At 37.8% G+C, this 25,455-nt stretch overlaps 1 protein-coding gene and 1 long non-coding RNA gene across 3 annotated transcripts; one reads left to right on the top strand and one right to left on the bottom strand.

Moving 5' to 3' along the window:
• Window positions 1-812: 812 nt before the first annotated feature.
• Window positions 813-5,606, top strand: LOC148732766 (uncharacterized). 2 transcript variants are annotated; one of them, XR_015999614.1, is made up of 2 exons: window positions 813-1,246; window positions 4,719-5,606. It is a non-coding gene; the product is annotated as an uncharacterized LOC148732766 (long non-coding RNA). The 2 variants fall into 2 exon arrangements; XR_015999613.1 differs by lacking the exon at window positions 4,719-5,606 and adding an exon at window positions 2,370-4,651.
• Window positions 5,607-7,594: 1,988 nt separating this feature from the next.
• On the bottom strand, window positions 7,595-24,719 carry LOC111344630 (serine/threonine-protein kinase ULK3). Its single transcript, XM_022951871.2, has 16 exons — window positions 24,565-24,719; window positions 23,425-23,565; window positions 22,918-23,038; window positions 21,826-21,930; window positions 21,446-21,516; window positions 20,724-20,796; window positions 20,083-20,165; window positions 18,907-19,062; window positions 18,289-18,394; window positions 17,613-17,653; window positions 16,356-16,505; window positions 15,896-15,971; window positions 15,339-15,379; window positions 14,937-14,984; window positions 14,278-14,332; window positions 7,595-8,831 (listed from the first exon to the last, which is right to left on the bottom strand). Exons 1-16 carry the CDS (start codon window positions 24,679-24,681, stop codon window positions 8,815-8,817), a joined length of 1,401 nt encoding a protein of 466 aa, XP_022807606.1. The 5' UTR covers window positions 24,682-24,719; the 3' UTR covers window positions 7,595-8,814.
• Between the last annotated feature and the right edge of the window lie 736 nt (window positions 24,720-25,455).

Raw genomic sequence — 25,455 nt, 5'->3', positions numbered from 1 at the left:
ATGAAAACGAAAGACATGAAGAAAAGTACATGGACAGAAAATCATATTTCGTTGATTTTACAAATGATGCACTCAAGTGTTGATGAAACAATAATCATTTCCTGATCTCCCATATAGAATTAATCCACTGAACTGGAAATTGTACAAGACTCTATCGACCCCCTGGCTATAATTTCCTCATTGATGTAGCATGCCCTGCTTAGTCTTTAAACCTTCCCGGTTGCAAACCTTCCGTTAAATGGCTTGCTCGCCCCCTTCAGGAAAATTCATTACTTTAAGTACTGAAATGACTTCATACTGAGAAAACGGCCTGTAAAAATTGAAAAAGTAAACAATCAAATCAACTAAAAAACAAGAAAATCCAATCCTGACAAACTAAACTTATGGTAGCAATGATGGGGTGGTTCACAGGTTCTACCGCGGAGCGCTAACGTTCGAGCTTGAATTTAATGCAATCTCACAAGCTGAGAGCTTTCACTAAAATACTAATATTAGGCGTAATAATGGTAATGTGTCCCTTTCACTTCGCACCAGTTTTAGATTTCCACCTTTTAAAAGTTTTAGGTTTCCGATAATTGTCTCCTTTGGTGCAAAAGTAGAGCACGTCTCGTACAGCTAGAACTGATGTGAATCATGGGTGAGAAAAAACGTTCTGTTTTATTTTTTCAAGGTTATTTTTACTAACACGACCAGACACGACAAAAGAAAAAAAACAGTTATCTAGATAGATTCCAAGACTGACTGATGATAGAGTACAAGACGTGTCGCAAATAAAAAATAGCATTTATCCGGCCGACGAAGTCAACAAACTTTATTAGTTTTTAAAAATCCAGATGTCTGGGGAATGGTTGTCAGTTGCTCTGGTTTCATCAGACGCACCGACTTCTGACTCTTAAGTTCTAGAATCCTCAAAGCGTAATAGTGAAGATTTATAATGCGAGGAAAGAAATTACGTGCATTTTCTAGTGTCGAGTTTCCCACGATGCCTTCAGCGTCTGCTCGAATCACGAAAGCCAATTGATCCGAAAGTGAAGTCCAAGTTTGGAAAATAATGGTGTGCTGTGATACTATGTACGATACCTCGCATTTGTTTGAGAGTATACAAACCATAGAGATAAAGATTTGTGCTATCTTGCGGATCGCTTACAGCACTGAACGACGCAAGCTACAGACCACGAGACAAGAATTTCCGCCCCGCCATATTCAATTACAACCCATTTTTCATTCAAGGTTGTTTGAACATAAGGTCAGTGGTGTCTAATTTGGTGAAAATTTGTTTCCTTATGATCATGCAGCGAATTGACGATCGCCAAACGTTGCCAACACTCCTTCGATCTAACCACCACAAAACTGCTGCCCTCTACATTCAGTAATGAATGGTTTTCCTAATCGGTCCTTGAAATGTCCATAACTGGCTCTGTAGAGTATCAGTCTATTTTTCCCAACATTATTGCTTTTGGCTTCCGTTCTAAATGATAACCTCAAACGTGGATATGTCATCAAGCTCTTTCCATTACAAATAATTCCTTTAGTATCGCAAACTATGCCCCCAGGGAGGCTGTCCCTCGATCGAAGAATAACGGGAATTAACGCCCTTTTCAGGTGATTTCCTCATCCTTAAACCTTTATTTTTATGAAAGTATGTAACTTCAATCATAGCACCGTTGTTATTAGAGAAAAATGCAGTCACGGTGCCTTGACAGACAAAATGACATATGGACTATATTATGAAGTGTTTGTGAAATTGAAGAACAATTCGCACTTAAAGAAAACCCAGCCCTATAGTTGTTGGCACAATATATGATTTGAACTAAAATAGTTTTAAAATCCAATTATCTCTTTTCTTGTTCTCCGATACTGCTTCGTCGTGGTTATGTAGAAGAAAGGGACATGTTCGAGTTCGATTGTTTCAATGGTTTATAAGCTTATTTTCACAGAGGGAATCGCTGATTTGGCCACATCTATGGACAAATATAACTAACAGTTCCGAAGACACGTGCTTTTTGGCATCCGGTATATTTCAACATGGTATTGCGGCAAAGCTTTTATAATCCTACAGGTGTACTCTGCGCCAGAGTAGTGCCTTGAAGTTCCGCCGAATAAAAATATAAATACTTCAAGACCTTTTTATTTAGTAACATGCTTGTCCGGCGTGCGAAAAGGAGGGAGAAGGGAAAAATTCATTTCAGTGCGAGGAGCTAGGAGCGATGCGTATGAATTCAAAATTGCCCCTTTTCCATCTCATTGTTTGTAGAAGATGCAGGTTAATCTCGGAGACAAAAGAAACCCAGTAAGGTTTTCAGTAGCTTAGCAACAAAACAGTAAATGGAGTTTCTTTCATTATTAATTTTTGTCAATAAAACTTTCAGGTATCGCTGTTTTTGAACCACCAAAAGGGGATTTTCCGGGTTTAAGAGGAAAAAGAAATGCATGTATCAACATGTTTCATGCCACAGTTGTTAAGAATGTTAATTTCAAAACTTACATTAATTGTTGTTAGGTGCGACTTGTTCAACTAAAAGGGCACTGAATGTTACGAGTGCTTAAGAGACGTTATCCAGCATTTCGCGAAAGATATTGAAGTTTGATAAAATGAAACTGATAAGGAACGAGTCACGCATGAAGTTCACCGAAAACAGTAAAACTTGAACCCCTCACCTTCTTCTTTCAACCCTTTGGGCGTTAAAAGGATGTATTTACGTTAGCAGTGAACAAGAGTTCTTTAATTGTCTTTCTTTTCAAGGTTGATGCGAAGATTTTAGGAAAAAAATCGTGAAATCAGAGTTCTGTTTTGCTCATTACATATAATGTAAACCTCATGATTAAACTCATCCTCAATAAACGGTTTTCCTGTGAAGTCAATGTATTTAGAGAGCAGTTCAAATCACCTTTACTCTCTTCGCTGAGTGCTCCTGTCAGATTAATAAAAAGACTTTTAAATGGAGGTTACAGGTGTTTAGACGCGAAGTTTATAAAACATCTCTAAATTATATTGTAAATTGTTGTGAGTGATTCCATTCAAGCATTGGGCATTAAAACGAAACTGCTGTCCTCATAATACTCTTTGCAGGCCCCCTATCCACGACCTCTTAAATGCAGCCTGCTTCCATCGACATCACTGACAAACGTTTAGGTATTTTACATGCTATTTACCGAGAGAGGCATAAAACAAAGGCCTATACTGGCACTTAATGGGGTATTCCCTCTTCTAATAAACTGGAGAGTTATGCGTGCCAGAGAGTTGATGAATCGAAGTAATGCGGCAATCAGACAGCCAAGCCAATTAGCATGTTGCTCTTTCTGCACGCAACTGACTTTGGTTAACTGTTTTGAAACGTTTTTTTTAATCAGCTTAACTCAACTTTTAAACATGTTAAATTTTGATATGGGATAGCGTGGTTTCGTCATTAAAAATCTAATTCGACGATGTAAAAATCACATTTAGAAGGCGTCCAAATGGCTTGTAGATGTTAATAGATCACTCAATCATGGGTGTCAGCACGAGTTACCAACGTGCTGCGGTTTGTTTACGTTACGTTTTCCTGCCATTAAGTTTCTTCCACTTTACATTTCTGTTTTCTGTGAGAAAATGCCAGGAACGAATTACTTTTTTTTTTTTTTTGCTCTTTCCTATTCCGTTTAAACAAATTTGATATATGATTCCATTGCCACTCGCATGACATCTCTAACTGAAGATTTATGGCTCCATGCTATTACTAATCACTGCACTCCCCTGAGTGATACCCTGAGGGTTACTTTATAGCTAAGACTGCAATAATTATAATCACTTGCTAGTCCTGAAACAACAACCACTAATTTAGGTGTATCTGTGACTTAAGACCCAAGACTTTCTCGCAGGAACTCGTCACTACAACAAGAACGTCGAACTTAGACAAATAAGCTGCAGTTCTGATAAGAAATTCTTTGTGTAAATTCCTTTTCCCAAGCTTTTCAATCATCGGCACAGTTCAGAGGTAATTACTTATCTACAATAAACAAATATAATCGATAGTTCCAACGTCAGCTCGATGACAGTTAAGGCTGAAGATTTATGCACTTTTAATATTGATCTATACAAAGATAATTTATTTCCATAAAATTATTTAAGCGTTTGGAATGCAATATTCGGCCGTATCTACACACCCAAATCTTTAAGAGCTTCAAACTTCAAACACTAGTCTTGGATGCTGGGTTATCAGACCCGAAGCTTATCAGTATTGACTCGTGCGAAAGTCATTTCAACAACAATGTCTGACTTTGAAGTACATGTTGGACCCTGGCCATGCGAAAACTGAAGTACTGTCTATAAATCCAGAAACAATGAGTAAATGAAATACAGAGAGGAGGAACAAACACAACAAAACAAGGAGAACAGACAATAATAACTAAGGGTTGTAATTAAATAATAATAATAATAATAATAGTAATAATAATCATTATTATTATTATTATTATTATAAGTATTTTAATGTGATTTCTCAGAAGACATTTTAATGTATTAGTTTCTACAATTAGTTTTTTTGTTTCAATTTTCTTATTTCCTGTTAGCCTTTAGGTTACGCAACGGCGCCCTACTGTGCCTTAGTTATCGTTTAGCACACATAAGTTCACACTGCTACAGTGATAATAAAATTGGATTTGTTTCCAGCTATTTCCATTGATGTATTTTAATGAAAGTAATTAATAATTTTAAAAAGATTTCCTCTTCGCCGTTTCAGAACAGCAGTCTTATTTCCATGGGAGGATATAACAAAACTAAATAGTCCTGTCGAACAATGAGGTGAGCGAAGGTCTGGTGCCTTTGATCTAACTAGAGACGAAAAGTTGTTTTGATTTCCCAGTTAAAGATAAATAAAAAATAGACTTTTTGCATGTTTGTGAAAAAGGAAAAAAGTGGTGAAGTATCTTCTTAACTGGACGGGTATATGTATGTAAAAACTAGAAAGGTGATCAAAGTTACGATACACCTCTATAAGACAGCCATCATCTAATGCCGTGTTGGTTCAAAAGTTATCAAAGACAAACAAAACAAAACACATACAGCTGAAAACTAAAGGTAGGAAAAGCTCCAACTCAAGAAACGGGGGCGATTTCCGTCCAGTCAAAGACAAGGGATATTAAATAATCCTTGCAAGTGGACAAGGTTGACAAATAAAAGCAGTTTTATCTTAAAAGTCATCTCCGTAATGCGGTTTTCGGGTCAGGTCATGTTTATCTAGGCAAGCAATCAAGTCTGGAATAAAGATGGAAGATTGACGGAAACCCCGATAATTTTGACTGATTAACTTTAAAATGCACCAAAGCCGTGAATACAAAACTGTCACAATAAAGAGGACAATGGAGCTCAAATGTATTTCAAAGCCTGGAATTTGGCGAGCCTCCAGTTTCCGCGAAAGTTCTAGACAGGTCCTTAGTTAGTTTGTTCACTCGTCGGTCAATTTTATAACACTGACAATTGCCGCAGTTGACAAGAGGTTCAAAATACCTTTACTGCAACTCTGAATGGCCATAAGGGAGTCGATTCTCACAGGATTTAGGAGAGGATGGAGAAATTAAGCGGTGAGGAAAAAAAATAAATTCGATAACACGCCGAGCATTGGCAGAAACTCAGTAGTTCCTTAGTGCCTAACGCCATGTCGTACAACAGTCGCAAATATCAACAATCAAGAACAGTTCATGTAATGTGGATTATGGTGAAAGACGAAGAAATTCAGTTCACGTATCTGGCAGATTGTTCCCAACCCCATCAAAACATGGACATTCAAAACATGTTACGTATGAAGTTAGCCTCGAGCACGAACTGTCACAACCCTTGCCAATTGAATTGTAACCAAATTACGGTCCAATCAATGTATACATACATGGCTGGGCGATGGGCCAGTTCTTGGACGATATGTCAAGATCTCGGCTAAAGCTTTCCCCCAGAATGTCTAGAGGTTGGCGGGAATTTTCGGTCGAAATAATCCTGATTTTCTACCTCTCATCACAAAAATCTTCTTCGGGTGAAACCTTTTGGCCTTTGTAGCAGTGTAAATTACAATTATCAGTAGATACTTTTTATCAGTTTTTAACTTGCGGGGCATGCAGTGCATTGATAGCAGATTTAACTGAGAGATCTTAACCTGAGTTAAACAAGATAAAAGCGCAATACAAGAGTCGTCCAAAGACGCCGGCAAAGTCTAGATAATATGAGTGTAACATAGATTGATCTGTTCCTCAATCTGAAAAGTTTGGATCAACGACGGTACTTCGTTCTTTGTCTGATTAGAAGTAGTGAAGAACTTCATGTAGCTACCGGTTTTCGACCTACGATCATATGAACGATCGGTTTGTGAAGAACAATTTATAACAAATGTTACAACAATTAAAGAAAATAAATAGTTATTTGAAAGATCGAGAGAAAAGATACGTGTGAAGGTAAAACAGATTAGCTGTTACTTCCTATTTTGTGATACTTTGATAGACACAAACAACCCTAATGAAGCAGTTGAACCCCAAGAAGTCCTGCTTTTTCTGGCTCCAACTGAGTTAAAATAAACATGAACCGACAGGAAACGAGTGAAAGTATCATTACCCTCAGACTGCACTTCATTTTTGCGTCCAAGAACAATTAAACTCGTTTTCATTTTCGACTAATCGCCTAATCTCCTTTACATGTCGCCAAAAGCAATCCACAAGTTAGTTAACAGAGCGTATTTCGATTGAGTGTCGAAAAACCCAAAGCCCAAGTAAACACAACTGCATCAGCCAATCAGAGGGAAGGAAAATATCACAGGGAGCCAATGAGAACTCAAAGTGAGAACAAGCAAACTGCACTGCGATGAAACGCGGGAAAACGCGACTGTCAAAGTCGTGATGGTTTCAGTAGTTTTAATCTGATTGGTCGCAGGGATGGCGCGATATTTCTGAACCAATCAGAAAACGAAGTCAAGCAAAATGAAAAATCCTGGGTTACTTTCGATATTCAACTGAAAATCGCCCTTATGCAAGACACAGGAGGCTTCCAACTCGAAGCACGAGCTGTTCACCGCGAATGAGGCAATAGCCATTATCGCATTTGTGTCTGCAATGCAAAGGGTCCGTGAAGTTACAGTTTCAGGACGAGGCTATAGGGTCAACGTTTCTCGAGAAACACCAGAAACACTCCATGTCTGACCATATAACTCTGGAATCTGCGTTTTTTCTGCCGAGGAAAAGGTTAAAATTCTTAGTGGTAATTGTCCTGGCATCACGAAAGGAAAATTGAAAGAATGGCTGTCATTTCAGGAAGGAACGGCAAAATTTTGTCGCGTTTGTTCATGACTACGGTTGTTGTTCCTTTGTCGGCCTTTTTGAGGTTTAACTCAGAGTCCGTTTCAAGGCCCTCCGCGCCTTGCGTTCGGCCGGAAGCAAAGTATCTTTTGGCTTTGTAATTTCTATTTCTGAAAGGTCACTTTTAGCCTCTCCTAAATAGCTTTCAAGGGCTACTTATTTTTGTATTGGTGGTATCCATGTAGATTTGACGTGACAGGCATGGGTTTTTTTGTCCTCCCCTCGGAATATGTAAATCAGATGCATTCTCTTTGCGAACTGATCAAAGTCACACAATAGTTGGTCTAATTTGTTTTTGTTTTGTAGCGGGTGTTGGAATGAATTTAAGCCCTCTTGCCAGTAAATTAATCTGGTCGTTTGTAAGTTCTTTATTTGAGAGGTTTTTATGTCCGTTTTGTTCGCCTCTAGTTTGATAGTTGAACGTGTTTGGCAAGACTGCGGTTTCGATCCTAATCTTGTGGATCTCGTCACTTGCCAATTCACTGAATAGACCGTTGCACCCGTACGCAATACAATGTCTAACTATGACGAGAACACGCTGTATCCTTAAGAAAATGAATAAAGATGCCTCCAAACATAGCCGTTTGCTTCGATTTTACTTGAAAGTTTTACCTGTGTGACCCGATAGCCTCGTTTCGAAACTTCAAAGTCCGCTGAGCTCTCGTACAGTGGGCGTAAATGCAATAAGGGCTATTGTATTTCCGTGCTCGACTCAGAACTTTACATTTTCCATTCCTATGTTTTTCTCATTGATAAACCAGATTGAAAACGATATTACGGACGCCCTTCTAAGGGTTCCTGGATGGGAAACTTTGGAGACTGTACGTTGTACAGAAATAATCACTGTGTTCCTTATTTTTTCCGAACATTTTTTTTATTCCTATTGTACACCTGCTGCCATTGGGAATTTTGAGATTCTCTTTGTTTAAGCTACAGTCAATATGTTACATAATAAATTTTAAGTCTGGTCAACATTAAGTTTTTTTTGTTTTAGCTAGTTCGTTTCTTTCTATTTATCTTACTTGATAGTAAGTCTTATGCGTCCATGTCTGAATAAAACAACTGTGCATTGAAAAATCTAGCAGCGAAAAACAAATTGAAAGATAACATCACTTTATCTTGAAGTTCGATCATCAAGAATCTCTCAAACAAACTATGTGTTTCAAAGATCTTTCAATGATAGAGAAACACTGTCACCAATGGTCAATGGTCACTCCTTGTTTCAAAATCATTAATCACTTCACTAGTGGAAATAACACTTGAAGCGAATTTCAAAGTGCTTGGGCTCCAGCAGCGTTTCAAGTTTAGAATTTAGACACAACAGTCTTTGATTTGTGCGCATTTCCGTAACCTTGATTTCAACATCCTGTTACACAGACCCTACTTCCGCCGGCTCGCTATCCATTACCACAAAGTTAAGCTTCTCATGTTGAGCAAGAGAAATCCAAAGCATCACAATCGAGCACTCTCTTCCGGTTTCCATGGGAAAACCTGAGTTGGCTCTCACTGCAGTACACACCCTACAGAGAGAAAAACAAAAAAAATAAACAAATAAAAACTAAGTACACAGACTCTCGTATGAATCCCATACATTACTTGATAGGGAAGCCTAACGCACTTCTCTCACGCAGGTATCACCTCGTCAGAGTGCCGATGCAAACTCCCATTTTATTCGAAGAAGTTTGGTTTGGCTAGCCGCCCATATCATAAAAATGTAGAGCATTAGTTCTGTGTTTTATTGGTCTGTGCTGTTCTGTCGCATTACTCGTAGCACCAGTGTCACTAAGCCGCGAATCTCTACATTCTCCAGTGTGCTAGCACTCCTGTTCCATTACAGTTTATCCCTTGGCAAGATACAGCGCTTGTTTGACTTCATGAATGATTTCCGCTCTGAGTAAAATTCTAAACATCGTCTGGTACTCTTTACTGATTAAAATTGAATAAATTATTTTGCCGGTTTTATCTTCTCGCGTCCTTCTTTCCCCTCCCCTCTCCCCCCAAACTCCGTTATCTTCTCGCGTCCTTCTCTCCCCTCCCCTCTCCCCCTGTTACTTTCGTCTATCATTCCTCCCCCTTAGAAGAAAATTAATTTTTCAGCTTGATTTGAGAATCTAAAATGGCAGCTATGCATCTCGCGAAACCATGAGGAAAAAAAAGACCTTACGACGCATTTGGGTTAATTGTTCTAATGCTGCGACTTAGGATCTTAAAAAATTTCTCTTAGTAACAATTCATCCTGTTCTTAAATTAGGCGTAAAGACAGGATGTAGATTATTTCCCAATTAATTCTTCATGACTAAGTATCTTATCAAAATCAATTTCGAGGTCATGTAAAAAATTTCATATGTACTGATAGATTTTGTGATACTGCTTGTGAATTTAACACATTTTAAGACTTTAACAATCCAGGATCAGTTCTTATAGTCAATCACTTTAATCGCTTTGTTGGTCACTGTAGTGCATTTTGCGGGCTAAAATAGAGATCCGAGCGGCTAAAATGTAGTTTAGTCCGCTCGCACGCTCGTGTGATCGTTCAGACTGTTTTGTTGTCATTTTTTCAGTTTTTATTTTCTCAATACCCTCTAAAGTGATAAAAGTAGTTATAGAATTTATGTTCTTTTGCATAAATATGTTATGGGCTCTTCTAAGAGTCATTTTAACCCTCGCCTAGTGACCCGGACTTTATGACGTTCCTAGTACTCTTATGTAAAAGCACATAAAAAATTATGTATGTAGATTATTTCCCAATTTTAATTCTACATGACTACGTATCTTATCAAAATCAATTTTGAGCTTATGTACTAGGTTTTTGAAAAAACGAAGTCGAACAATGACATTTCCACCCAGCGAGGATTAATCCAACGCCTTTCATTCTAAAGTTAAATTTTTTCCTTATAGTTTTTTCGGCAAAGCTTGGATAATAGGAATAATTTTCCTAACTTGATTATAAGCAGAAAATATTGGCTAATTCAACTATTAACGGAAATTTAATCAAAACAGTAGAGCGGCTTACGAACGCCCTTTCGCCGGTCCGGTAAGAATCATCTTATTTCCTAGGCATGTCAAATTATTGCTTTATTTAGATATAACTAGTGACCTTCTGAATTTTATCGTCTGGGATATGACCTCATAAAACAAAAAAATCTTCTTATAATAACTAAGCCGGAATAACCTGCTATTTTTATCGCTTCTGCTTTGCAGCTTCGAGCATGGGTCGGAACGGAAAAAAAAATTATAACCGCCCTTGGATCTGTTATGTCGTGTCTTGGTTTAGGGATTAAATTAAGAACTCTTTAATCTGGTGTTAAGATTATTTTCGCGGATTACAGCGAGGTTTGGTATTGCGTGCGAATTCCAGAACTTTATAAACTTCCATTTTTTCACGTAGTATGTCTGGTCTGCACATCACAAAAAAAGATTGAAAATACCACAAAAACATTCTAAGTTTCCTAATAGGCTTTTGTTAAAGTCATAGATTTTTGCTTACGAAATCTACGATCAGTACAACTGAGACACCTGCCATAAAATCGTCAAAAAACCGCGGTGGTTCTTTCATAGTTTAAATCTCTCTGTACGGGAGAAGCTGTGCGTATATTGGCAAAGTTTTTCGATTCAAACTTTTCAAGTTCTTCTTTGTCCTGACATGCGCACTTTGCTTTGTTCCAACACATTAACAAGACGTTAGACAAAGATCACAGTACTGGAGGTTTCAAAATTGAATTTCCGGAATTACTCAGTAAACCAAACAACGGATGTATTCAGCGTAAAATCTCTGCGCCAAAACAATATAACAATTGTCATCAAGCGAGAGTAGTTCAACTAGCAACTGGCTCCAAATGACCACAAGTACACTCGAAGTTTGTTAATTAGTTTATCTCCTTCAAGGGTGCCATTAAACTAATCCTTGAGTTAGAAGAGATCTTAAGTATTCTCTACATTGCTCTCACCATCGTGCACAATTGTCAAAGTAAAGCTTTGCGTCGAGTGTAAATGCCGAGTGGGATTGAGGAGAGACGAGAACTTTTCTCTCGCTAGGTGAGGGGGTTGCGTGATTCACACGCGAGAACCCACGCTCTGCGTTAAAAAAAAGATTGGTTTCAGATTACAAGTGCAACGTGAAGAGAAAGTAACAAAAAATAGAAGAGACGGAAAAGATCGACGGTCTCAGAACAACAAAACCGATACAAGAACAACAAAAACAAGACAGTACTCATCTTTCTGCAAGTTTTGAATAAGTCGTGCGAGAGAAATTAATCGGGGAAAAAGATAAAAATTTCGCGACAAGGGAACACGGCCGGAAACACCTCTCCCTACCACTGATGGTCAGAACGGCAACACCGTGAAGAACGTCGATTATAAATTGAACCTTGATTTGCTTAGCATTTATTGGCCGCCGATTTACCTTCTTTTTCGCTAACGACTTTCACTCCCGCTCCGTGCTAACGTAGCATTGTTGAGGTGTGATAACGAGAAATATTTTTCACCGGCGGACCATCAGCTATTCTTTTAAAGTAAAACCAAGAAAACTCCACGCAAAGTTCCATTTCAGAAGTCTTCAATCTTCAAGTCATTCCTAGCAGAGTATAATTTATATGTCTGTAGCTAATGGCTGTTAACTGGACTTAGTATGAGTGAAACAGCACCGGGCTGTATCAGTACCTCAGTAAGTACTTCAGTGAATCTCAGGTTATAGATTCAAAACCTGTTGCACTTCGAATAGAACCGCACGGGGGAAAACAAGAACATATACTACCTGTGCTCAAATCTACCCTGGTAAACGATCACGAATAAGTTTGCTCAACATGAAATCATTAGATTTAAATGAGTTTATTTTTAATACATACATTAACGTTGCCCTCTTTCCCATTGCATTTCAAAAACTTATGGGAAGATAGCAGCGGAAAGAAATCCTTGTTTCAAGCGACGCAGATATAACGTTGAATTTTTGTACTCAATCAGAACTCCAAGAGCAGTTTCCATGCCACGCTTTTCAACATTTTGTGGCGAGCAAATTTGGTTGTTGCAGCTCACACACATCTGCAGGACTCGTTCAGAAGTAATTATAAGAAACAGAAGCTGTATCAATCGATCGTGTATCGGACACGAATGGACATGAATATAAACTAAACTGTGAAACAATCAACACGCAAATTCTTCATGAATGTTTCTATCAAGTTCACTAATTAACATTCGCATTTAAGAGATTGAATTTCAGTCGAAAAACCTGAAATTATCATTATGCTCTTTCGCAACCGACAACAACTAGTAATTTTCCGTTTTCTTCACCCTAAAGAACAGAGAAAGAGACTGTGTTGATTATAAAACAACTGCCAAGTAGAAGGACAAACAAAAACGAAACGTAATTTTTGCTACTATTGATCCCACTTCACGGTGCTGTTGCTTTTTTTTTTGTCATAAGTGGGATATAGATGTTTCTCCCCTTGAACTCGAAAGTGTTATCTTTTCTAATAATTAAAACAAAAATTGAGACCAAACAGAGTGGCATCTTTCATCCAGTTGAGCCTAATCTACGTAACCAAAACATCCGTTGTTTTGAAGAGAAGCAAGGCGGATGATTTGTTTATTACCTATTTGGGTATTTCTGCATTGAGTGCCGACATTATATTTCCTTTAATTTCAACATTCTATTTAAAAAAAAACTGTAAAGAACAAATTAAATATAAAAGTTAATCTGGCAGAGTTGTTATCGAGATTTGAGAAGCGCGGCTTCATATATAAAGCCGATCGCTTTACACTCACACGAGGGGTTAAAGTCAAACTCCTTCATCTTAACAATTAGTACTTAAAATTAAATAAAAGTAAATACACGAGAGAACAGGCAGGGGCGTATTGGAATAGAGCTGCAATTTCCTGCTTACTGAGTTAAAAGACATCGAAATCACATAAAATACAACTGAAATGAAAGTATCAACTAGTCGGGAAAGAAATGCCTTTATGAACTATTTTGGGGTTTGCGTGATGTTGCCGACAGGTCGGCTATATTAGACCTGCTGTGCAGGACACCTTTCGTCACTCGACGAATTCTCGCGAGCACATCTAAGGACGAAAACAGCAGTGAGAGAGAGAGAGATAGAGAAAGAAAAAACCATTTTAAGACCATAGATAGGTTCATAACTGCAGATATTGCAAATGTTCAATTCATGACGTGCCTACATGGAATAAATTTATGTTCTCCCAATTTGGCTAGCCTAACATTTGCTTCAAAATGAAGAAAAGTTTGAAATTGTATTTAAACAACAGTTCAAGTGCGCCAGAGGGGAGTACAAAGAAGTAAATTATTCTAAGCCTATCACCAGATCTCTCCAATTAATTTTATTTAAATATTGGATGAATCAATTAATTAAAGGCTTAGACCAGATAACTCCAACTGAGTCGAAGATCTGCTGAAACGTTGCCGAGGAAGTTCAAACCGAAAAAAATAGAACTCCTACAATGAAACATTTTTTTGTTCGGTGCAATTTTTAGACTGCATGTTGAAAATAATCCGGGCCTGTATTGATTTTGGCTTTCCACAGTCTGTGATTGGTCCAGACAACTCGCACCACCCACAAATCAGTTGTAAGACCAAGACCAATCGCAGCTTGGTCGCCTGCGTTTTTCCCGCGCTTCACGCCCGTTGCAGGCAGTTCTCATGATCGACTTTTTGTGACGTTTTCCTTCGTTCTGACAGCGTACAGTGCTTACCGCGGTTTAATTATACGATCTTCAATAGAAATGCGCGTAAAAATAAGCCAAACGAGTAAACTAGAGTGCATGGTTACTCAGTGGCTGGAATTTTGACTATGCCCTAAACCCGCCTGTTTAGGAGCCGCCGTTTTGGCTCGTCACGCAATGCACACAGACGATACATTGCGTTACAAATGAGAAGACAGTTGCGATGGACACTACTCTCCCCCTCTATAAATTCAATACGCTCTATCGTTAACAACTTCGACAAAAACTCACGTGCTTGTTCTTCTCCGACTGCCTCTGGCACAACGCTCATTTTTTCTTTACCCAGCTGAGTGGTAAAAAACGATATGTTGGTTAGATCTCTTACTGCACCATTTTCATAAGGTCTAGCCAAAGATCTTTCTCTTAACAATAAGCACGGGCATGGCACGAGCAGAACGGAAACTTAAGTGACACCCTACAGAACAACCCCCTCACCAACCCCAACCATGGATAGGAGATCCCGTATGACATTCTTTCGTCTGCATGATAAAACAAATATCTTATTAAAAATTCGCCGATCCACCGACAACCAATATAACAGAGACCCCCATGGAACGAACGTTATTTTCAGCATTAAAATGATGAAATGTTTGGACACGAAACCCGGTGAAATGATCCACTGTTCAAAGCAGATTCCGTTAAGACAAAATAAACTTTTCCGGCACTAAGGTCAACTAGTAAAAACAAAAAAAGAAATCCTATTTGAAAAAAAACCCTTAGCCAGGCGAGAAGCAGTAACCTCCAGGTACCCATGTATACTGGATGAAAAGGGGCTCTGTGATAGTAAAGAACTTTGTCCCAAAACATACTCCTGCATGGAAAGGACCCCCATAATACAACACTGACCCGTGCTGGGGCGTCGATCTGATATTACACCCAAAGCAGCTCACCTTGAGGTAAACCTTGATTTCTTCTGCTCGTCTCATATACTTATCCACCTACAGTAGCACACAGAAAGATAAAAAATGGTTTACAGGGAAGCAGTTTTTAACTGTGTCGAAAGTATTGCGGGAATACGTTAGTTTTGCTTTACTTCCCTCCAGAAAACTCGTGCGATTCTCTCGACCAATCAAATCCAAAACTGAAAGAAATCACGAGGTAGCGACTCCCATTTCCCCGCCAACTCTCCGTTGCTGTTTTGAATTTGCTTCTCATAAGCTTCTTCTTCGCTTACGATTGGCCGTTGTGGTTATTTTGGTTTTGGTTATGAGGCACTCAATCGAAAGCGCTTTAAGGAATAAAAATCTAATTGGGCTTAAAGTTACAGCAAATGTGACGACTGCATAACTTGCCTCTAAATGTACCGCTTCCTTATACGATCCACGAGGCGTACCTAGAATATAACAGTGATAAAAAAAAAAAAAAAAAAAAAAAGAAACATTCCTTTATTAACTAGCAAGCTTGGTTGGCACACATGAGCTTGACGCTTGCCTGATTGGAGAAAAATTTTAAAACTGTTACAAACAACTAGTTTCTTTTAAACCATTGAGTTTCTGTCTCTGTTGAGATTTTTTTAACATTCATTCTACCTGGTCTCTTTAGATTGTTTAATAGCGACTTGAAATTTATCGCTGCGCTTGATTCAGGACGGCGCAGGCTTGACCCTTTGATCCTTAAGAGTGACCCGCATCTAGTTTCTCCTTACAATGTCACTCCTAAATCCCTCAATAAGGTCATGAGAATAAAGAAAATGATCACCGACTCAAGAAGTTCTCGATTGTTCAACAAATTCTCCTATTCATCATCTAAGGAAATGTATGGTGAAAAGTATGGAGAATGTTCATACTGATGTTGGGGTTTAAAAAAGATTAATGGAGAACACATAGCATTGCTTTTAACCGGCTCGAACCTGATAATATGGGTAAAAGTGCCTCCAGTGCCACTTGATACTGTTCCAGTGCACTGTCATAAGCTCCATGCTCATCCTGAAACAACAAGGCTTAACATGAGAAACCGGTCATTATGTTTCGTCGAAGGGGGTGGGGGGGGGCACCCATCGACCATTCCCCCTAAGGCTCTGCGGTATTCTGCAAAATTCGGAGTTTGAGTAGCCAATCAGAGCGCGTCTTCAAAGCTATCCAATGTTTTCGTATGAACTAAATCCATTCATCTTTTTAGTTCTATCTTTCGTTCTTGCCATTTTTGTCTCTCAATTATCCCATTTGAGTTTGTGGTCAGCTAGATACGTTTGAACGCTGATCAGCTCTCTGCAAAACTAGGTGCTATTTTTCGACAGTCACAGAACGCGCTCTAATTCCTTTTCTTGGTTACCGCTCTCACTATGCACGTAAAAAAAAGAATTCACTCACTCTAATTTCTGCGATACTTGCAAGGTGAAGAGCTTCTCTCAACTCGGGGTGGTCCCTGCTGTACCGCGCAAGTAACTCATCAGGACTACTTTGCTCCTTTGTTTTAAAACACTGTTTCAGTTCTTCTGCTCGGTTCATGTACTGGTTCACCTTAAAATTATACCAAAGGGGACAAAGGAAGTATTCTTACCATTCCTTTGTTAATTTATGAAACATTGTAACTTTACACAAAGTTCACCCTTTATGTGTCACATTTTAAAATGTGCAACTATATTTGTCCTTTCCACTCCCAAGATCTCCTTAGAAATTCTCCTTACTGTCTGCCATACAAAAGTCTTATGATGCTGGTTTAAAGAAATTGGTATTGGATCAAACTAATAATCCTCTAATTAATATTTTCCTTTATTGTCATTACTTGCCTGCTTGATTTTGCATTGACATAGATAAATGTAAGGAGAAATTGTCTTGTTCACTCCTGGGCCAGTTAAAGGGTTAATCCTTTCATTTCCAAAAGTGATTAAATGAAATTTCTCCTAACAATGCAAATACATTATCTAGCAAGCAGGTGAGGAGGGTAGACACACTCATCAGCTGTGTGCACATGTCAGCTTGATACAACACCAGATTCTCTATACTAATTTAAAGAAAAACATATGGAAGCCAGAATGGAGAATTGTAAGTCAAATATCCACTCCATATAGCTTATGTATCAATCAAGATGTATTCTGACTTGTTCCTGGCTATCAGTCAGTGCAGATGAACAACAAAGTAGATGTGCAAAATATGGTGTAGGTGAAATACTACGAGAGAGCTTGAAGAAAAGTTACACAACCCTTTCCCTGACAACCACAACCACCATGCCTGCTTGCTTACCATATTTCTTGTGCTTGCTCATTCACTTGTTTTACTAACTGAGAGATAAGTTTAATTTGGGCAGACTTTTCTCATCTAAAACTAGAGGGCGAGAGTGACATGGAAATCTTGAATCCATTGTTTTTACTTTGAAGCATAAAGAAAAATTTTAGAAACAGGACTTCCTGACCAATATGAATTGACCCATAAATGCTTTATAAAATAATTAAGTAAGAAAATAATGCAAATTTAATCAAACAACAAGAAACTTATCATTTTGACACATGCTTTTGTGCTTCTATCAAACTTGTAAACTGATTAGTACCATGGAGGAAGGGTCAGTGCATCATATGATTCAAAAGTTCTCCTCAAAAGCTACAGCTCAGAATTGATATTAAAACTTACCCTCTCTCGCAATCTTGTTTTCATCTCTGGGTCTTTTTCATCTGAAAAGTGAGTGAACCTGTCAGTTTGTTGTTAGGACAGCTACATGAACCCCAAACCACTTTCTGATTGTCACCACAAAGCCAAAACAAATATAGAGTGATAACAACAGTGAACCACTACTAAATTTAACATCACAGAGAACAAATGGTTGCTGCCAAAAGGAAAATTTATATACAAATGTATAAAGTTGACCTCCAGTACAAAAAAGTGTCAGAGGCAATTTACCTTAATTGTCCCCAGCCACACCACTCTCACTCAATACAACGAACAAATGAGACAGTGAATCTGTTTAGACATCTTCAATGAGGAAACAGGGAGCCCCTGAGGGCTCAAGGAAACCCCCCAGGGTGGAAGGGAGGGTAGAGATACAACTGGAGCAATTGAACGCACAAAATGAAGTTATCATATGACATTGAAATGTCAGTCAACAGCTAGCCATGTGCAGCTAGAGCTAACTAAGTTATTCCCCTACAAATATGAACCTTTAGTTAGTTTGCCATCTGATTGGGGAAAGGGGGATCCTGAGAATTTTAAAACAATCATGGAGTGCAGTGAAGTAAAAATTTGTACAGCCCCAGATTACTTTCAAAGCTCAAATTAAAATTTCTTTTGATAAGAATAGAAACTGACATACATTCAATGGCTGGAAGAAAGAAGGCCATAGCTTCACAGTAGAGTTTAGCAGCTTCTTTCAAATCACCAGCATCATCCATTTTAATGGCCTCAGTCACAAGCTTTACCTGCCAAGAGCACAACATACAATGTAAGGTCAAAAAGGCAGTTGAATGCACATGTAGCTTTTAAGGAAAATTTAAAAACTGGAGTAATATTTCCAGTGAAAACAAACACATTTTGTCAGTTCTGAAAGGTACTTTCATGGCACATGGAGGTGTAGACCATTGTATGATCTACTGGTACTAGCCAAACTTTTGGTTTGACTAATTCTTAAAGAATCCAAAGTCAGGTTATCAGCTTGAAGGGCTATATTGCTCTTCCAGCTTTCAGTGACATGAAGCAATCAAGAGTGATGCCACTCCCCCATGGAGGGGTTGATTGTCCATCCCAAGGTTATCCTCTCTTCTGCATTTTGCAGGTTTCTGTGACGCTTTGTTGGTCACCATTTTCATTTGTTGTTGGAACGTGCAGTGTGAGAGGAGTGTCTTAATCACAGTGACTTGCCCTTTGTGCACTGACCTGAGTACACTGATCATGAGGCCACCCTTTTTTAATTGATGCGTATTACAACACTTACAGCCCTCTCTAAGCAGGCTGGTGATGGGAAATGCTCTAAATCAAGAAAAGGGTGTGCAAAGAACTCATCAAAGGAGATTCTGTCTGTGGGATCCCTCTGTAGTAAGGCCAACATGAGGTCCTGACAATCTGGTGACACTTTTGTCCCAACAGGGAGCTGAAAAGTGTAAACCAAGTATTATAAATGCTTTATGACATTCACTTTCTAGCAACAAAGAAAATCAAACTTGGCATTAAAAATACAAAAAAAATTAATTAACACATAATTAAAAATACAAAAACAGGTTTGTCACTGATGAGATCACCTCCAGTAGAAGGCACCAAAAAATTAGACCTGACCTTAACTTATCAGGAAATGGCAAAAATGTGCACATTTATGTATTAAAAAAATGACTTTTTAGTATATTTTCGCTGGATAAATTTATGATCTAGAAGAAAACTGGAGTAAAATCAGAGTTCATTTTGGCCATTTCCTTTTGGTGTAAACTGATCATGCTTCACACCCTGTCATCATTATGTTTCAGTTAAATTAAAAGTAAAAAAATAACTTCATTATTATGAGCAGTCCCTCCCTTTTGGTGAAATCCCCTGCACAAGTTGAAAAAAATACATGAAAAAAAATTGACGTTAATGCGACTTTCACACCATGGGAGCTCCAGGAGTCACGCCCCTGACTCCTTGAACAATTCAACAAACTAGCTTAATTAAGATAGTTGCCAGAATTTCAGGAGACTCTCTCAGACAAACATCAACCTAACAAGTTCAGGTTCACATATGGAACATTGTAACACTGTTACAGTTGAATCTTTCAGCTCTCAACCACTTCTGCAGCCAGTGTTTTTTAGAAGCTCCATTGGGTTTCCTAGCAGTTGATTTCCAGAATTCATGATAACCTCCTCCTTCCACTGATCCAACTGGTGTTGACCACTGCCTTGAATGGAAGCTTTTGACTGAGTTGGGGGGATTTGCCAGCTATTAGGATCACTGTGGTGGATGGCTGGACACAGTGGGAGCTAACCCGGGTAACAACCATCCAGAAAGTAAAAGGGCTGATTGATTTGCAAGTGTGTGAAGTGTAGAGGAAACAGTGAGGATAATAAAAAAAAATGAAATTGTATCACAATAAACAAAAAAGTCTTCAGAGCAGTTTTTCAATCACTGTTGGTGTTTCCCTTACCACAATGGGAGCTGAAGATCGTATCTTCTTCTCAAGTTCCGCAAAAGACGCAGAGGCAAAAGGTGCCACACCAAACAGTGCCTCTTAAAAAGGGTGAAAGAAATAATTAAATATAAATTATAAATCACCAAATTTTTAATGTTGGTTTATGTGTAATGCATTCATTTTTTAATATGTTGTTCTTATTGGTTTTTAATTACTAATAGCGTCACTATTTTATTCCAATTTTGTTTTCTGTCAGTTAGACATTTTACTTAAAAGACCCAGTTAGTTTGTTGAATATTGCCATTTATTTCCAGGGAAAAGTGAGTGTCCAGTTCCTTCTCAAAACTTTTTTACCTTGAGAGTATAGAATTGAAAACTAATTCTAGACAATATCGAAAGTAGTTAAATGCTGTTCACTTGCTAATTGCCCAAATAATGGGAAAAAAAGGAAATATCCAGTGTATGAATCAATGTAAACACATTCTCTGAAAGAACCCATGTGAATGTTAAATTAATAAAATGTTACCTGTTAAGCAGTCAGACTAATTTATAAATTATTGATAATTGGCTTACAGGAGATTAAAGAAACCAAATGAACGAACAAACTATAACACACTGTCAGGCAAGGAGCAGAAGTCTGTCTAACAATGACTCACCATAGAGGATAACACCTACAGACCACAAATCTACCCTGGCATCATATTTTAATGAACAAATCACCTCTGGTGCCTGCCAAAAAAATGTATTCATAATAATTTTAAAAATAATTTAAAGTACTACTGACAAAAAAAAGAGTGGCTCTAAAAACAAATCTTTATGGAACTCACATTTTTATTTCTAGTTTTTGAGCACTGGCCAATTGATTTTTAAAAACATGCACATGTAACTTTCACTAACCCTAAACCTTACAACATACATTTAAACTGAAGTTTTATAATGAATTCCACATAGTCTATACTGTCTTTACTTATCCATTTATTTATCTACAAAAACTGAGGCCATTAATTTTAAGCATTCTAAGCAACATATGGCAATCTGTGGTCTTTCCTTACACTTAGGTGGCACGGAAAGCCGTGAAACTCTTGAACAAAAGCTCATCTTTCAAACCGGCAGTCTAAATCCCACAAGGATCAACGAACGCTTTTCATTTCACTAATTTATTCATGTTTTTCTCGTTGCCATGTTCCCACCAATCACATAGCTCCATTTTCTGCCTTTAAAAGCACACACAAACCACAATTCCTCTATTTGCTCCGACAAAGGGCTAACGCTCGAAACATCAGCTTTTATAACCGCAACAGTGGCCAATTTACCATTTCAACTTTGTTGATATATTCAAATTCTTTCTTTATAAGCCTCATTTGCTAACATACATTACCATATACAGGGGGGACCCTCTCAGTGTCTTTGTCTCCTCTTCACTGTGTAAATACTGTGCAAAACCAAAATCTGTGTAGAAAAGAAAAACAAGTATGAAAGTATATAAATGGAATAAATGGGTTCACCTAACATGATTGGCCTAGGTTACAACTTACAACAACCAAAGTGCATGCTTGAAGGATAGACTAAAACCTTCGGAATGTGTATTGTGAAGACGCTTATTTTCGTTTCAAAATCGATCTTAACAGAAATGACAAATGTGTGACATTTGACAAAAACTGAAGTGCGAGGTCTACTTTAGAGGAATGCATCAATTGAGAGTAAAATGGAGTAAAAATGTAAAGTAAATTAAGGCAACAGGTTACCAACAAGCATTACCTGCCAATTTTAGAACAGGATTTTGAGGGTCTGATAACAGCAAATTCTGAGGCTTAAGATCCATGTGAGCTATGTTGTTTGCATTCAGAAATTGAAGTGCAAGAGCTGAAGAAAATAAAAATAAAAAAATTCAACATCATGTAATAATAGACTAAAATTACTATTCAAAAGATATATCTTATCACAGAGAAATGTAAAAACCTAAAAAAGGAAGGTATGAGTAATATTCTAGTAGGGTAAGATCAATGATGACAATATTTTCCTCTCTTCCTACAAATACCACAATTTACACTTCTACTTCTATCCAGGTCCAAGTTATATGTACCAGATGGGTACATGATTTGATTGGAGATTGTCAGGGTAAAACACCATGATTATATCGGATGTATGCAGATGAATGATTTGTAAAGTGCACAGACTGGGGCAAATAATTCATCTGCAAGACACTTATAAATCATTATATTTCATTTTGGCAAATTAACCCTTAAACTCTCAGAGGTGATTAACAAGTAACTTCTCCCTATGATGTCCATACATTACCCACAGCAAACAGTTAGTGAGAATACTCAAACTAATCAGGAAGAAGTTGTTACCTAACGATCAAACACCAAATTCTTGTAACTAATTTACAAGGAGACGTGTCACAGTTAAAGGGGAGAATTAACAATCAGATCTTGATAGGTAAAGGGTTAACTTAACCAAGTTCAATGATTATTTTATCATTCAGTTACTGAACTTGTTTCTCACAGAATTTTTCATATATCTCTCTCAGGGCTCAACACTGACAGTAGCCAACTAGCCACAGATCAGTAGAAACTCAGTTTTGGCTAGTGGTTTTCAATTTCCACTGGCCAGTTTGGTTAGTAAAGAAACTGAAACTGTCATAACATCTAAGATGTCACCAGCCACTTGGCTAGTAAGTTGAAAAGTTAGTGTCGAGCCCTGACTCTATCACAGTTTAGGAAAGTGATCCAGATGCCATTTCTATTTAAATTAATAACTATGAATAGAAAATAACATAATTGTTGAAAGTATAACTCATTCAAATGATTGAATTTTAAATCTGGGTAGAATTATATTTTCCCAGTATACCTAACTGTCGTAAAAATTTTCTGGCAATAGGCTCAGGTAGACCCCTTCTGCTGTGAATAAACCTGGATAAGTCACCACCACTGCAATACTCCATTATGAGGAAAATGTATTCATCATCCCACTGATAACAAGAAAATAACAGACACATATGAACATGAAGAGTTGGAGCTTATCTTGTTTATACAAATAATGCTTGTCGTAATTAAAGAAAAAGTGTGGGACGTCCATGCAATTTTATCCTCACTATTGAAAAGTGGATTTGAGCCAAGGGAGAGTAAAATTAGTTCATTTTAAAAGCAAGTTTTAGTTAACCAAGTTCCAGTTAGCTGGTAGTAAATGACTGTAAAAATGGGGTCAAATCTGAGAGAAATCAGATCTTGTTCAAGTTAGAAAAAGGGATTCAAGTCAACTGAGTTTGAGGTTAGCAGACCTCTACTGTTACAGTAGTTCATTGGTGCAGATGTTTGACTATAATCACATTTAACCCCTAAAAAAGACTATGCTTACCCCAAAGTCTTTTAATTTGACAATATGCTCATGATCCAGTTTTTTAAGTAATTCAATTTCAGTGAGTAGATTCTCTGTAGAAGTCTTGCTTAGGGAACTTTTTTGAATGCATTTGATTGCGACCACATCTCTGGTGTTACCCTATAAAAAAGCAAACAGTAACAGTGAACAATATACTCTTTTACTTGTATGAGTAACCAAGACTAAATTTCTCTTTATAATACATCAATACAAAAACAAGTAACAAAGTAATGAGAATAAAAAAAATATCAATAACAGGATTCTTAGTTGACCCAAAACAAAAGTCTCCAAACTTACATCATAAGAACAACTGTGAGGAGAACTTCTAATGAAATCTTGGAAGTGAAAGGGTTAATGAAATGCCTCATGGCAAAACTGTCTCCTTGATTTTTTGTTCATCTATTTAAGTGCCCAAATATGATTAAATTATTGTATGTGATATTTTATTCAATAGGGAAACAAATTGTTCAGAATTTACTTTCACTGGCTTCAAGAGCAACTCTTGGTAAAAAAATATTATATATCTTTCTTTCTGGTATTTTTTGTGACTTCTTCAATGCAGCAGAGACAAAAAAAACTTTTGCAAAAGGGCATTAATTCTAATTTTTGGCTTGAATTACTAGAATTTACTCGTAAAAAATGTTCCGGAGGGATTTCAATCATCCTCATATTGAGGAAAAGAAACAGAAGTTAGATTTCACAGACTCGTGTTACAACTTCCTTTCTTTTCGGTATGTGCTTCATACTTAAATCAAGAAATGAATTCCTCCTTTTGGAAACTCCGTTTAAATTAAAGATAGAAAAGCACTCATTCTCGGATTGGTTCTTCATAAGTACAATGAGTACCATTCCCTTACTTTCACTTTCAAGGTACCTGTATACATGCATGGCCGGTTTGTAATGAAATTGAAGAGAAGAAAGAATGATCATTAATTATCTAAAAATATTCAAGATGAAATAGTTTGAGTTGCTGTACTTGCTGTTATATCAATATTGCGGAGCAGCTGCATGTACCTTGAGCTAACAGCCGACGGAAGAAAGCTTAGGAGAGTTGAGCAAAAAAATCGCGACTGATGAATAATAATATTATGAGAAATTTTCACGTTTCTTGAATGTTACCTTTTTGAATGCCTTATATACAGTTGCGTAAGTTCCCTGGCCTAATTTCTCGGTGATAACATAATGCTCTAGCCTTGGTGGAGGTACTACTTGAAAGGAACTACAGGTGGCCGCCATCTTGTTTGTTTACGAGTGAGCCCGCGCGCGATGTCGCTGGCTCAAGGGGTAAAATAGGAAATGAGGCACACAGAAACAGAAATTTAGAGGACCTCAACAAATTTTAACTTAAAGCAGAAAACTTCTAAGACCCTTTTAAACTTTAATCTAGATCATCGAAATGGTATTTGTTAAGCAGCATATCGCAGAAATATGGCGCAAAATAATTCAAAACTCCCCGGATAGGCGAGGGAAACCGTGGGTCGTGTTTCGACATGGAACTTGCGTGATTCTCATGGAAGGGGTGTCCAGTAAAGAAGAAGCAATCACTCAAGCTACTCAGATAATTTCTGAATACGGCCCCGTTTATGCTGGAAGCCCAGCCGGCGATTTTAATATTGCTGAAAATTCTGCAGTAGAGGGAATAGTCGTGACTGGATGGCATTCAGATGTTCTAAATTACGTCGACAAGGACGAACAAGGAGATAACATGATGGTCAGCGGTTTGATTGGAAGGAGCATGAGGGATCAAGACGGAAGGAATCCTGAAGTTCTGCACGTGGAATACTCTGTTTGAGTCATATGAACGAAAACATTTTGCATAAGTATTAACGAAAGTTGCTTTCCACTTTTTTCATGAGAGAAAACTCAGTGAGACAGACAATACCATCCGATATTGATGGACTAGTGATGTGATGTTAAGTGCATGCAGAATGGGGAAATATCCGGAAGAAGCCATGCATGTCATTTCACTCACTGAAGTGTGTCAGCATAAATAAACGTGTATGAATAATT

Source organism: Stylophora pistillata, chromosome 4, assembly GCF_964205215.1.
Source record: "Stylophora pistillata chromosome 4, jaStyPist1.2, whole genome shotgun sequence".
In the NCBI taxonomy this organism is placed as follows: domain Eukaryota; kingdom Metazoa; phylum Cnidaria; class Anthozoa; order Scleractinia; family Pocilloporidae; genus Stylophora; species Stylophora pistillata.
Note: the sequence above shows the minus strand (reverse complement) of the source record. Positions and strands in the feature narration are given on the sequence as shown.

Bases quoted from the DNA above. Each gene is read 5' to 3' on its own strand.
- LOC111344630 (XM_022951871.2), bottom strand. From the start codon at position 24,681: ATGGCGGCCACCTGTAGTTCCTTTCAAGTAGTACCTCCACCAAGGCTA. The intron at 20,797-21,445 runs GTAATGTATGTT...TTTTTTTGGCAG, and splicing joins GAGGGTCCCCCCTGTATATG to GCACCAGAGGTGATTTGTTC. The intron at 16,506-17,612 runs GTAAGTTTTAAT...TATAATTTTAAG, and splicing joins AAACAAGATTGCGAGAGAGG to GTGAACCAGTACATGAACCG.